General features: G+C 42.3%; 2 protein-coding genes across 11 annotated transcripts in view; one reads left to right on the plus strand and one right to left on the minus strand.

Moving 5' to 3' along the window:
• The window catches only part of LOC308476083 (uncharacterized protein), a 51266-nt gene that overhangs the window by 17797 nt on the left and 18818 nt on the right, over positions 1-14651 (plus strand). For 2 of the 5 annotated variants that reach the window (XR_013985675.1, XR_013985676.1), the window contains exons 4-7: positions 1057-1161; positions 6098-6270; positions 11081-11226; positions 12240-12429. Coding sequence is in view for 1 of the 5 variants with exons in the window: in XM_081003484.1 (XP_080859610.1) it covers positions 6260-6270; positions 11081-11226; positions 12240-12389 (307 nt within the window). In the remaining 4 variants the exon portion in view is untranslated. Of the gene's footprint in view, positions 1-1056; positions 1162-6097; positions 6271-8128; positions 8260-11080; positions 11227-12239; positions 12430-14651 lie in introns of those variants that run through there. The other 3 variants (XR_013985678.1, XM_081003484.1, XR_013985677.1) reach the window with 2 other exon arrangements.
• Positions 1-14651, minus strand: part of LOC308476081 (organic solute transporter subunit alpha-like) — a 30581-nt gene that overhangs the window by 10224 nt on the left and 5706 nt on the right. The window contains exons 2-9 of one of the 6 annotated variants that reach the window (XM_081003479.1): positions 14086-14237; positions 12765-12838; positions 11429-11587; positions 9292-9403; positions 8208-8354; positions 6493-6598; positions 6043-6211; positions 1159-3218 (exon numbers count right to left, since the gene is read on the minus strand). In XM_081003479.1, coding sequence (XP_080859605.1) covers positions 6045-6211; positions 6493-6598; positions 8208-8354; positions 9292-9403; positions 11429-11587; positions 12765-12838; positions 14086-14237 — 917 coding nt within the window. In that variant the 3' untranslated portion in view covers positions 1159-3218; positions 6043-6044. The other 5 variants (XM_081003482.1, XM_081003480.1, XM_081003478.1 and 2 more) reach the window with 5 other exon arrangements.

Genomic DNA, 14651 nt, shown 5'->3' on the forward strand with positions numbered 1-14651 from the left:
AGCAACAAACAATCCAGAGATAATGAGTGAGGAAAACTGAGGGTCGGAGGAAATTGCAAGAGAAATCTCCATGACTATATAGGCTAGCTCAGAGTTGCTGCTCGTACAGCACTATTGCTGCTTGATAGGCCTGCACGTGTACGATTGGTAATTGTGTTCCCCATGATATTGATATTCCATTTACAATCAGCATGACAAAATTATCAAGGCTCAGCTTCACAGGCGTCTCATCTCTTTGTTTGGTACAAAGCATAGCTGTGATCGGTCGCGTTCTATAGAACAAAGATCGCCCATTGGTCTAGAGCCAAAGGTTCCTTTCCTTTGAGAGAAGGAATCTTCCTCCATCCAACGAAGGAGAACTTCCACGGAAGGAAGCTGCTTCTATCAGAAGATCTTTGGATCCAAACTACTGTATTTTATAATGTGGTTAAAAAACAAACAAACCTAACTTCATTTGGTTTATAGGATTTATTACAAATCAAAAAAACATAAAGAGATAATAAACATCAGATATTATCTTTACCATCTCAGCCCACACCAAAATTCCACCTGTGTATCATGTCTTATTTTAAAATACTAGATTGATAATTATTTTAAATATAATAAACATATTACATCTGACATATTCCTTTTTACCAAGTAATTGTCTGCCACTTATGATAAGGGGCAAGACTAGAGAAGGAGATGAACTTTTAGGAAATGTCTTCCTTTTTCTGAAATTCACACACTGGGCATACTGGTAGGTTTGCAGAAATACGTCCCGGCGTTTCTGTGGCAATTGCGCAATCGCAGTGCCAAGTTGAGTAGAACAAACTCTTTTAATGAAACCACAACACTTTTTCTGTCAGCCTGACTATAAACAGTCCATCAGGTACAACACAAATTTGCTAGGTTTTAAATTCCCTGAAAATTCTGATATGAGTTCAATAATGATAATGCTCCCAACCCTGTTAAAGGCTGTTTTTTCATATGCCATGGTATAAATAATAATAATACTGCCAGCTTTTAGTTGTGCCAAAATTACTTTACTGCTCCCCTGCCCTCTTTTATCTCTAGATGAATCCTTGGCCATGGTACCATCAGGAGGAGAACTTTGGGATCAACATCCTGGGCCACACAGCAGAATGAGCAAGAGGACCTCCAAACACAGTATATTTTGAAGTAAGTGAGACAATATACATTACTATCTAAACAGCCCCCCACCCCAGGTAATTAAGTCCAGAGTCAAAAATTATCTAACTGCACTGCTGATATTTGGATCTTGGTATGACATCAGGAGACAGATTGCTGGTGTTGGTCCTCATTCAGTGGGTACTAGCTTTGCAACAGGAAAGAAACTGCCCAAGCCTAGCTTCTGTTTTAGAAAGGAGATTCAGGCAATGGTAGCTTTTCCCCTCAGCAATAGGTTTGTTACCTTGAATGGCTGTATAATGGTCACAATGTTTCTCTGCATTTATTAATGTTATACTCTGTGAACTCAAGAAGAGTCTTGAAGCTGGACCAGACCAAAGGTCCACCTGTTTGTCCACAGTGACACAGCCACGTGTTTCCCGGAAGTCGATAAGCTGGGGGCAAAGGCATGAGCCTTCCCACACCAACTCAGCAGTACATCACTATGCCGTGGTGGAGAATTTGGGTGGCTGGGGGTATGGGGAGCCAAACCTGCACCTTGTGGGTTTTTTCTCTATGCAGCTCCTTGGAAGTCTGTAAATTACCAGTAATGCTATTAAGCAGGGATGTCAACATGAATAAAATGGGGGGGGGGGGGAGAGAGCTAAGCTCCACCCCACATAATCACATGATGCGGCACTTGCACACCATTTGAATGGCAGTGCCCATCAAATTTGGGGGGAGCCTTGCAGGGAGCCTCGGAGGCAACTAAGTGAAGTAATACACATCGCCATGCAAGAGTGACCTCCCCCTACAACACCATAAAGTCCAGAGTCTAAAATTACTTAATAGCAGCACTGGTAAAAGGTAAAGGGACCCCTGGCCATTAGGTCCAGTCGTGGTCGACTCTGGGGTTGCAGCGCTCATCTCGCTTTATTGGCCAAGGGAGCCGGCGTACAGCTTCCGGGTCATGTGGCCAGCATGACTAAACTGCTTCTGGCGAACCAGAGCAGCGCATGGAAACGCCGTTTACCTTCCCGTCGGAACAGTACCTATTTATCTACTTGCACTTTGACGTGCTTTCGAACTGCTAGGTTGGCAGGAGCAGGGACCGAGCAACGGGAGCTCACCCAGTCGCGGGGATTCGAACCGCCGACCTTCTGATCGGCAAGTCCTAGGCTCTGTGGTTTAACCCACAGCACCAGCAACACTGGTACCATCAACCTATTACCATGCTGTGGCTTGGGTTTCATATATACAGTGCCCTGGTTTGCACTCGTAAAAATCTGTGATTGAAACTAAGAACATAACAGATGTTTGTTTCCTGTAAAGGAAGTGCATGCAGTTTCATTTGCATTATAGGTATAATACAAATGAGCATCTCCATATTTGGAATCGCAATGACGCAAACCAGATAGAGCATCTAAAACAGGCCTGAATATCTTGAATGCTTTTTAACATTTTAGCGCCTTCTTGAAATCAGTCGTTTTAGTATGGGAACAGAGCTAAATACAGAATCAAGGTAAGTTGAAGCAATCACTGGGACAGTCTCTGAAAGTTCTTGAGCATACGAGAGGCTCACATGTGTATTTCATGAAAGAAGCTATACAGCAACCTAAATCACTTCAGCTCTTTTTCTAATCCCAAAGAAATGAATCCCTCTCTCATTAGGCTCCACATAGGTTCAGATGTTATACATTGTGGTAATTATTTCCAAATCGCAAGTGCAAACACTCACCCTGATTGGAAAATTAGCAGATTTCAAACTCGGGTAATTTGTTCTTAATGAGGAACTTGTTGAACTGAATTTAACAATTAGCTCACTCCCTTTGCTGGCTGAATGTGATAGGGTTATGTGGAAGAGATCAAATATTCATCTAAGTGATTTCAGCCAAAAAGCGAGGGGAGGCGATCAAGGTTGTAATCTTACGCACACTTACTTGGGAGTAAGTGCCACTGAATTTAATGGGACCTATTTCTGAGTATACATACTTAGGATCCGGCTGCAGAAAAACTCAATACTCAATACTTCTATTCCTCCAGTGCTATTATGAAGCAGCCAAGACTGTGATTCTAAAAGGAGGTGTATAGTTGATCATTCTTCATACCTGAAGATGATAGAACAGAATAAGGATGGATAGATCTGCCAGTCTCACTTTCTCTTTCTTTCTCATTTTCACAGTCTGAAATTCAGTTCACCACATTTTTGTATCAGTTTCTGTCTTGAAAATATAAAAAAGTCATCACCAAAAATTGCCAGCATTTTAAGGTGTGTTTCCCCTAATATGCATATTTGGATGCAATTTTCCCAACTAGAAGCACTTTCAATGCTTTTTTCCACTAATATGTACATTGTTATGCACACCTTCCTCTAATATACACATTTTTTGGTTGGAGAACTGTATTGCATAATTTGGAAAGTATGGATTTCGGAAACTAACTGTGTGTAGGTAGATTTGCATTAAAATGCAAACTGACCCAAGTTTCTCTCCCTTCCCTGTAATAGAAGTACAGTTGACTGTGGGTGCAGATATTCTTTTTTGGGGGGAGAAGTGAGTCCCACTAACAGTAGCTGGTCACACAGGCTTTACAGGCGTTTCAAGCACTACAAAAAAGAGAAAGAAAAAGCTTGTATGGGACAGGAAAAAATGTGTTTCAACCCACCAGTCAACACTAGTTCTATCCTAACACCAATATCTCCAGAAAACTATAGTGTCTACTAGCAAGAGGAAGAGAGGAAGGGACTCCTGCACTTTGAAGAGTTGTGTGAAGAAGTGAATTTCAGCAAGTGTAACTTGCGTGGCAATCTAAACCTTCTGGCATTCGGATTTCTACACAACCATTAAAGATGTAGGATATGTTTTCTCTCACACATCTGGCCCCCCACGTGATTCTTTAACAGTCCAATCTTATGTATGTTTATGCAGAAGAAAGTCCCAAAGGGACCTGCTACCAAATAAGTGTGCATATGATTTCTTTGTAAGTCTAACTTAAGAGAGCAGCCAGTGCTGTGTGTTAGATTCTTGAAAATAAGTGGCAAGCTTTGGCTTAGTGTGGGCACAGTCCAATAAACCATATTTGTTAGATGAAGAACAAGGATTGTTCTACTTCATCTTTATTCATTCTCCCTCATCAGGAGTGCGAACCTTGTGCACCTCCCACCCAGATGTTGCTAGAATACAACTTCCATCTGTTCTAACCAGCATGACCAACGGTTAGGGATTAAGGGAGCTGGATGTAAAAGTCTTTTCTACTTGTTTTATGAATGGCATTTTGTTGTTAATTTTATGCTGTTCACTGCCATGACATGTTGGAGGTATATAGAAATTTGCCAATAAATAAAATAGAATACTCTCATAAACCAATGAATCTAATGAAACATTTATAGGGTTTATTAAGACACAGTTTAATCACAGTTCTTGGTTTTGACCCATGAGATTAAACCTGGATCAGATATAATGGGAAACTATGATTTAACAAGGTCTGGAAGACTTGCCAGAACGATGCAATGACCTTTTTCACACAGGTCCCTTGCATGAGAGGTTGCATTTTCAAGTAGCTACCTTGTCAGTGATTGTATGTATAAATCAGATTTTGCCTCTTGAGCCCAGGAGTTAAATTACAAGAAGGCATTCAGAATAGCACTTAAAGCAACGTGTGTGGGGTGGTGCGGCTGCATAAGCACACGGGCTCTGCCCTCCATCATCAGCACCTGTCTCCAGCAGGAAAACCACCTCTATATGTGGAAGAAAACCAGGATTTCATAACCCTGATTTCCCAGGGTGTTAAAATGCACAGAAACCACCCTCTGTAGAGTAGGCTTCCCTAGCACAGTCAGTCACCCTGGATGATGCAGAGTGCAACATGGAAATGGGGGAACCAGAACTAGCACACTCATGCACACTCTCTGCTCCTTGCATGTTCCTTGAAACCCTAGGATTTGTGAGACCTTTGGTTTTCCCATGTTACTGACTGGCAAAAAGGAACCAGGAACAAAGGAACTTAAACTATGATGCATGTGTTTTTCTCTTAATGTATTGTTATACACTCAAGGATATAGATACTAAGCACAGTTCAATATTGATATTTGTCTGATATTTGTCCTAGGGCAACTCTGCTTGTTCTCAGCTCTTTGGCTTACTCTCCTGTTCCTCCTCATAGCATTGGTGGCACCTAAGAAGGGGATGCTGACCTCCTGGCCCCTTCTTTTTTTCTTGCCTATTCTCTGCTACATCCTAGTGCTGCTTCGGCATCCAATATTAGTCGCATGCCATTCTGTGCGCCACCACAGCAATGCACAACTACAGGATCAGGATCAGTGTGTAGTAAAACTTGGATGACAGTTGTTGAGATAGTCTGAATCATTACTTCTGCCCATCATAAAGGCAACAGAAATACGTTTTTGTTTTTCCTATTTCTAATGCAACAGCTTGGAATTTGGAACAAGGCTCCATAAAATGCACAATTTTCCGGCAGATTAAGCTACATTGTTCTATGACACCTGTGTAAAAATTAAACCATGCTACTTGGAGATAAGTTGTTCTCCAGTCCAATTTTTGTTTTACTTTTCTACATTTTAAGGCTCAATTAGCTTTAACCATCGTGAGTAATAGCTACACTTATCACAACCTTTTTTTTATTTTTTACAATATCAGATGATTATGGGAAAGTTAGCTAAAGTTGGCACTTGTGAGCTCTCCTTATAATAGTCCTCATTATGTCAAAGCATAACATGGCATCACTGAATGATTCCTTTAGCTAATGTGCAATGCATCAGATTAGTTCTGGACACCCACTTCCCAGCCCTGAATGCCCGGCTCATGTGGATTTATTCCACTAGTGCCAATATTACATTGCCATGGAAAATGTATTGGTCAGAATCTTGGCTGTCCCAGTTAATATCTGATCAGCCCTTAAATTACTGGTGCTTACTTTTAAAAAATGTTGCCCTCCACACTGATCCTGCTGTTCTGTTTGTTTCCCTTAGTTTCCTGGTCTGAAACCACTGGAAGCTCCAGGTCATCGTTTCCTTTCCTGTAGACGACTCGTGAGATCAGAGTGATGAGAAACATTTCCATAATGAGTAGCTGTTGGTCCATATCTGGCAAATCGAAAGGGAACAAAAGAGCAAGAGGTTTAAGGACCAGGAATGAAAATAAGGTGGGCTCAAACTTGCTTTCATTAAACTCTTGTAGTGGACAACTGTTGGAATGGGTAATGCTACGTGGAGCATCAGATGTCATGATCTCAATGACAGTTGGACTTTTACAGTGGCCCTGCAGAGGCGGAATACATAATTTACAGAGGTGGAATACATTATAAGTGAATATAGAAATGAACCCACTTTAGCCTGTCATAGAAACTGAAATCCAAGCAACTTACATGCTCCTCTTGCTGAAGAAGAAAGTGGAGGCACACACGCAATTACCCCTTCCATAGCCAATATGTTGATGATGGTTGCCTGGAGCTGACTCAAAATGAGGGCAAACTACATAAACACACAGAAAAAGAAAATTGTCATGCTAAAAAAAAATCCCATTTTAGTGCAGAGTGAATGCGATTCAATGAAAAGTATATACATTTTCCACCTTGAATTAAAATAAAGAGGTAAATCCCCATGAGAGGGATGATACCACAGAAGGTTCGCTGTTTGGAAGTAGCATGAGGGGGAAGGTGCCGTGCATTTAGGCTGATGTTGAAAGATGAATACTCATAGTGCATGTTTTCTCCTGGTGAAAGAACATGGTGCCCATGGAGAAGAATCCTGAAGGGTGAACTAGAGAATAGATGGCCCAAGAGAGGGGCAAGTTGCACATTCCTATATGTAATGTTTTGTTGTTTCTCCAGCCTTCCCCAATAGGGTGTCTTCCAGATGTGTTGGACAAAACATCCGGAGGCTACCTGGTTGTAGAAAGCTGCATTATGCCCTCAGTGTAGACTACTTCCACCTTGGTGGGAAGAACGTACTTGCACTTACCAAATTTTATGGACTTGATTCAAAGATTTGTCTTGAGAGGCAGAGAGGCAGCCCAGAAACTGCCATCTCCTGTGTCCACCATGTTATTGGGAGGAGGAGGCGTGGCTGACTGCCATGGTACTCACCTTGCAGTGGAACAGGGTAGGCTAGGAGAACTAAAGTCCCTTATAAGAGCACACTCAGCAATGGACTGCCCAGGCTTAAAGCCAGCAGAATCAGAGCCATGGGGCATGGATCAGTTTGTCAGGAGCCAATGAAACAGATGTGTGTGTGTGTGTGTGTGTGTGTGTGCATGCGCACACTTGCATGCAGAGAAGTGAGGTTTTTTATTTATTGGCTACATTCCCCCACTTCCCCAGTCCTTCTTCCTAGTGGCTCAAGACAGCATGCACGGCTTTTCCACTGCTAGATTTATCATTCCAACATTCTTGGGAAGTAAGATACTGATTGCCTTAAAACCAGGTCACCTAGAAAGTATTATAGTACAGGAGGGTTCTGAAATTCTTCTCCCCAGTCCACCCCTTTACACCAGCTCTCTCCTTTGCATATTGGGGCAATTAAAAAGAAATTGTGGGTTGGGTCCGACTAAGTTGAATTTAGGTTCCATCAATGGGACAAATTAGCATCCCTACACACTCTGACATGGAAGTAGATCCCATATAACTCAATTGAATTTGACAAATATAGGAGAAACAGCACAAAATAAACTGTGGTGCTCTGAAACCATTTAAGCAATCATATTTTTACCAGTACCTACCATGGTCTTTAGAAGTACGCCCTGGGCTTTAGTCTTGTATCACAGGAAATGTCTTTGTTCTACACCACTTCCTTCCATGCAGGGAAAAGGAACTCTGTGTGCGCTGCACTTTTACCACCCAAAACTTTAGGAAGACTGAAAACTCTAAATATTGCTCAGTTCTCCATTGTCACCCAAAAACGTTGAAAGAAGCTATCACAAAATAGGAGTTAGCTACAAAGAAGACCTTTCATACTTCAAAGGCTTTAAGTAATAAAGTCTTTGATCTTGAATTCCTCTTTTAGGTTTGCAGCACCTGACTATAGAGCTGTCTTCCAGAAGCATTTCAAATGAAGGCCTGCAATGTAGTCTTAACTATCTCACCTGATAAAGTGCAAATTTAGGGATAATCTTCTTGCAGTTAAGGAGAGCGCGGACTCGTTGGAACATGATTCCGATTGGCCACAGGGCAATGATAGTAAGGACACCTATGAAGCAGTTAATCCATATGGCAGCTCCGTTGGGAGATAACTGAAAAGGTACATTGAACAGATACACAGATTATATTCCACAGCTGGTCCTTTTCTGCTTCCAGAACAAACTTATTTGTATAACTCATATACACACTCAGCAGCACCAAAAGCATCCACACCACCCTCAGAGCAGACCTATTGAAATCAATACATTCAAGTTGTTGGGGAAGGTTAAAAAACCACTCATCTCCACGTCTTTCTCCAACACCAATTCCCTCCTCCCTGCTCCTATTTCTTGAGTAGGGAACCTTTTCCAGCAACCTTCTGGGGCTCACATATGAGTGGTGGGTGGGACTGGGGCTGGGGGCAAAGGTGGTTATGGCAACAAATACAAATTTTACCTTTGTAAAGTAGTTTTTACACATGCACCACACTCTGTGCTCTGTTCAGACAAGCAAGAGGCTTCATCAGAGTTCAATTCCAGCCAAAACACAAGCAAGGCCTGTGAGGGGTGTGGCTTGGGAGAGGGGATGTGACTTAGGAGAGTTCCAGGGGCCAGCGAGAGAAGCTAGGAGGGCCACATTTGCCTCCCGGAGGTTTCCCCCTATTAAATGCCATCACACATGTAACATTGCCTACAGTAGTTTGTCTCTGTTCCATGCGTCTGCCAGTAACTAAGCAGGTCAGCTAAAGACATGTTTGTTTCAATTAGCTTTTCCAGTGGAATGGAAAGGTCTCTGCCCTAGGTATTTATTTTGAATTATTTAAAAACCTATATTTAGTTGGTTTTCTACTGTTATTACAGCTTTTTAGTTCTTTTTATTCTATGTTTGTATTCTGTGTCATAGCATAGCAAGACCATGGTGATTTATGCCTACAGTACATTCTGACTGGTTTTAGTTCAAAACTGTTTTAGTTCAAAACAGTTTTAGGTGTACAGGTATTTCTTATCATCCTTTATTAAGTTTCAATAAATTCTTCAAACCTTTGCTTACATCAGAGGGACTGTAGTTTCCATTGGTCCAAAGTACTATTGATAGAAACATTAGCACAGGGCGGAGGAATGCAAACTGGAAAGTCCCCAGCTTCAGTAAAAATAGTGTTCGCCTGCCAAATAAAAAAAAGGGGGGAAGGACAAATTCATAATCTCAAAGGAGATTGAGGTGGTAATCTTGATCCACTGACACGTATTGGGCTTTTGCCTTGGACAATCTGAGTAGTAAATATCCCTACCCAACGCCAACCCCACCCCCACCCCCCATTACATCTTTCTTTCCTTCCTCTCTTTATTCAGATATCCAGCCTCCTTCTCTTTCCACCTCAGACACTCTCATTAATGAAGGCAAGCTGCTATATAATGTACTCTGTGCTATATTAATGAACTTTGGCTTAATATAATTGCTCAATTAATACAGCCATAATTGCATAATAATGATATAATTATAGTGGCAATTTTACTCCTGCAAATAATTACAGAACTATAAACAGTACAAACGAGTGTACAAATGAGCTGGCAGATCACCTCTTTTTGCTTTCTTGAAGAAGCGAAGGAACTGTCTGAGAACATGCAAGCTTCAGTGATATCTCTACCCTCTGTCAATCTAAGGACCAAATAATAAATAGAATCATAGAATCATAGAATTGCAGAGTTGGAAGGGACCCCGAATCTCATCTAGACCAATCCCTGCAATGCAGGAATCTCAACTAGATCATGCATGACAGATGGCCAGCCAACCTCTGCCTAAAAACCTCCAAGGAAGGAGAGTCCACCACCTCTTGTGGGAGTCTGTTCCATTGTCAAACAGCTCATACTGTCAGAAAGTTCTTACAATCAGAATATTTAGTTTGAATCTCCTTTCTTGTAGCTTGAAGCCATTGATTCTCATCCTACCCTCTGGAGCAGGAGAAAACAAGCTTGCTACATTCCCCATTTGACAGCTTAGTTATTTGAAGAAGGCTATCATATCTCTTCTCAGTCTCCTCTAGGCTAAACATACCCAGCTACCTCAGAGATGGTTTTAGGGTAGTGTAACCAGTTTGGCCACACTGGGTGCTGCACTGCAAGGGGTGCCACAACAATACTGTAGAGCGGAGCACCGAATTTTAGCGTTACATATGGTTTCTGTCATCAAATCTCCCATGGATTATTCATATTTTAATAATTCTGTGGCGCAAAGACAGTGAATCAGAGCAAGGAAGTGGTTCTAAAAGAGGGATAGGGAACCTCAGGCCTTGGGGCCTAAACGTGGTCCTCCAGTTCTTTCTACCTAGTGCTAGGAACTCTTCCCTGGCCACCCCGCTCACTAGCCCCGCATCACACCCTGGGTGTTTCTGCCTCACTGAAATGTGTTATTGAACTCTGATGGTGCCTCTCGTTGGTCTGGGTGGAGGATAGAGAGGGATGGGTGTGTGTGTGTGTGCAGAAACTAGCCTGCTGTACAAAGGTACAATTAATTGCCACGGCCACATTTGACTCTGGCTCCACCCACCGCTGGCATGTGGCCCTCAGAAGGTTGCCCAGAAGGGAATGCCGCCCTTGGACTGAAGCTGACTTTCCACTTACTTCCCACATCTTTTTTCAGTCTAGATCCTCCATTCTAAGCAAAGGTTTTGCATGTGGCCCATATGGAGTCAATAAGTTAGCACGGTCACATGTTAACTCATGCTGACTAAAAACATGAAGAGGAAACAGAAGTAATCAGTGAGTGGAGGATAGGTTGCCCTTCTGTCTATTGCCCCCCACTGGTTCAACTAACTTATTGCAAACGTCTGTTCTTGTTTTAGGACCAACAGAGTGGATCTTGCAGTCCATCTACTCCAAACCCATGCTCAGTGTAGAGAATCCAGAGCTAGAGCATCTGTAAAAAGATGGCAGTCCAATCTCTGCATCCTAGAAGAATTCCAAGGCAGCACTCGGTCCAGATATGCAGGTATATTTGGATTTGAGCTTCCTTTAAGTATATGATCGAAACCAAAACACTGCCCAGTGGGTTATGCTACCTTGGGTTCCAGAATGGAAGGAAGGTGGTATGTCAGTGTAACAAAACTGATGTGAATGTGCTGACTTTAAACCACACCCTTTCCCTTTAATCATAACAACACTTTGATTATACCAAAGCCTTTCCAACTCACCTATTGATGCGTATATGGGGGAGGCAAAGGCAACAGCAGCAGCAGGGGCCTGTGCTTATCTTGAAGTGGTCGTTCTCAAAGTGCCTGAGGAATAGTTTTTGACCCCCACATTCTTTAATCATCATGAGCAGGAACTTGTGGATGACGATAGCAAAAAATCTATGGGAAGGAGGGAAAGGCACCTACATGTTAAGATATGCATTTGTCACACATGACTGTCATGGCCGCAGGCTTGAGCTCAGCAGAGGAAGAGCTGGCTGAGCCCAGGTCTGCTGTTCTGCTAGCTGAGGAATTCGAGAAGGCTGCTGACGCTGGTGGATTGGAGCCTGAGCCTGAGTGGGGACCCTCACAGGGGCTGTCCCCCAGTTTTGACTTGCCAGGGGAAGGGCACTACTCAGGAGGTTACAGTACAGACACAGAGAGTTGGCCCTTTAAGAGCCACAGTCTTCAGGCCTAAAGGATGGAGCCTGGAAGAAGTGGACTCATAAGACCTCAGTTCACTTCCAGCCTTTGTTGGCGCAAGTTGTTGTTGTTCATTTGGAGCTATCCCTGGTGCAGTAACTACTGGGATAACTTGAGCTGCCATTCCCTGAAAAACCTACCGGTACCTTGTTTTTGAAAGAGTGAGACAACTTTGTTTTAGGAGAAATAGCGGGGGGGGGGCAATTTAAATATTCCCTTCCTCAGGGCCACTGCATCAGTCTAATTTGCATCCCCCACAGCTGCTTTTGGGTTGTTGTTGTTTTCTTTAAAAAAACAAAAAAAAGAACAAAAAGCCAAAGGATGCAAACTATTTTCTCTTCCTTTACAGTATGTGTTACAGCGGACAAGCCTCATCACACAGATCTCCAACTTGGGTTATTTTCCTATATTGGTGTACTTCTTTTCAGCAGTTTTTTTGTTTTAAAAAAAGAAACTGCAATGTGCCATTTAGAAAAGACTGGTGAAATGCCACTCACAGGTCAGAATCTTGCTCTAAAGAATACGTTTGAGAAATCAAAGGGGCTCTGCTGTTTCAATCCAGCTGCCAGTCAAAGGAGTCTGTGGACTTTTAAAGTGCACAAACTAAAGAATACACCCCCCCCACACACACACATTTAACATTCCATTCTTTTATCTAGTCGGTGCCATTATTAGTTTCTACACTATCATCAAAGTCTGAGTTAACAGTATATTCTCCTCATGCAAAAAAAAACTGATAAAGGATTCTATTTTAACAAAAGGGCTGTTCCTACAAATACAAGATAACTATTTGTCTCCTTAATGCTGGAAACATTTTGCCTAAAAATGGAAACAGACGGGTAAATGCATATCTAAAAAGATAGAGAAAACATACACTGCTGCAGTAAAATCTGTAAACATTGTTGAGCGAGGAATCCACATCCCAATACATGACGTAGTGGCAATCACCTGGAAAGAGAGAGGAACATTCAGGGCAAAACCTATTTATTAACTACCGTAAGTAGATTTGGGGGCAGGGGGCGGGGGAATCTATTATCTTCTAAATGAATATCCCTTCAGTTCAGATTTAGACACAATTCAATATTATCTAGTCTTGAGTTAGGCATCAGATCAGAACATCAGATTAGAGCTCTTTCTAAAGAACTTTTCCTTCAGAAAACATCAGATGGAGAAGCCCTACCTGGGGAAGCCCAGTATCCAAGTGGCATCATAGGAAGCGGCATTGTAATTTATCATATTATTTGTCCAAGTAGGCCAGTATTGTCTACTCTGATTGGCATCAGTAGTCCAGAGTCATTGGCTATTCATTGTTTTAACTCAGGGGTGGGAAGCCTATTTCAGCCTGAGGGCCACCTTCCCATGTGCGCAAGCTTCTGAGTGCTGCATGCCAGTGTTGGGTGTGGTAAAAGTGGATGTGGCCAGACACACGGTTCTCTGTTTTCCATCCATCCATCCAGGCAAGCGAGCAAGAGATATAAACACACTTCAAGAGCACTTTCCAGCCACATGAAATCACTGAAAGAGAGCTGAGAGCAACGCCAGTGAGAGATATTGCCTGGGTGTGTGTCGCTTGGGCAGAGTCTTAGCAGCTGGGTAAAGAGGGCTGGAGGGCCACATTTGGCCCCTGGGTCTGATGGTTCCCCACTCCAGTTTTAGCTGAAGATGCCAGGGATTGGACCTGAGAATTTCTGCATGCAAATAATGTATGCTGCTGCCTGTCCCTAAAAGGAAGGCATTACCAGAGACCCAGTAATAGGGTCATCTCTGGATGCCCTTACGTGAGTACTAAGAGGGTTTTCCATCTTTAGTGTAATTTAATAATCATAATCATAATCATAATAATTTATATCCCGCCCATCTGACCGGGTTTCCCCAGCCACTCAGGGTAGCTTATAACATATATAAAAACACAACAGAACATTAAATATTAAAAAACAAAATATCCTATACAAGCAACAAACAAACCAATAAATCAATAGAAGAAAACAACAGCAACAACATCAACAACATCATAACAATAACAACAAACAGCTTGCTGTTATACTCAAATTAAAATAACCGCCAACCCCAACTAAACATATAACCCACACCAACCCGACAAAAACAAAACAGAGGAACCAAAATTAGAACTCTAAAACATTTAAAAACATTTTAGCCAGTTGCCCCAACCCAACTAATTTATTTATTCAACTTACTGGAGCAGCTGCATTTATCCAAATAAAAATGGATCTTTTGGAGGGTGGGATTTTGCGGTAGATATAGAAGACTTCCTCCACAAACACTAGGTCAGCAGTCAGTGTCATTAAAGTCAGGATACCAAAGAGCAATATTCCTGTCAAATCAAGGCCTGAAAGGATAAAGAGTTGTGGCAAATGTAAACAACAAGCTGCAGCACATAAAAAAATGGAATACTTCAGCCTGGTAAAAGCAAGCAAGCATGCTTAATATAAGGTAAGCATATCCTTAATTCATAATCCAGGGCCATGAGAGACAGTAGCAGTGTGTGTGTGCGTCTATGCGAGAGAGAAAGAGATGAATGTTTCTAGCTGATCTTAGCTGAAACTAGGGATAAAGGCTTGTTTGGCATTCAGACATGCCTTGGATCCCGAACACCTTGGTACTTGAACGTTTTGATTTCTGAACGCCGCAAACCTGGAAGTCAGTGTTCTGGTTTGTGAACATTCTTTGGAACCTGAATGTCCAACGGGGCTTACGGGGCTTCTGATTGGCTGCAGGAGCCTCCTGCAGCCAATCAGAAGCT

Source organism: Podarcis pityusensis (genome assembly GCF_964106645.2).
Source record: "Podarcis pityusensis genome assembly, chromosome: 4".
Taxonomy (NCBI): domain Eukaryota; kingdom Metazoa; phylum Chordata; class Lepidosauria; order Squamata; family Lacertidae; genus Podarcis; species Podarcis pityusensis.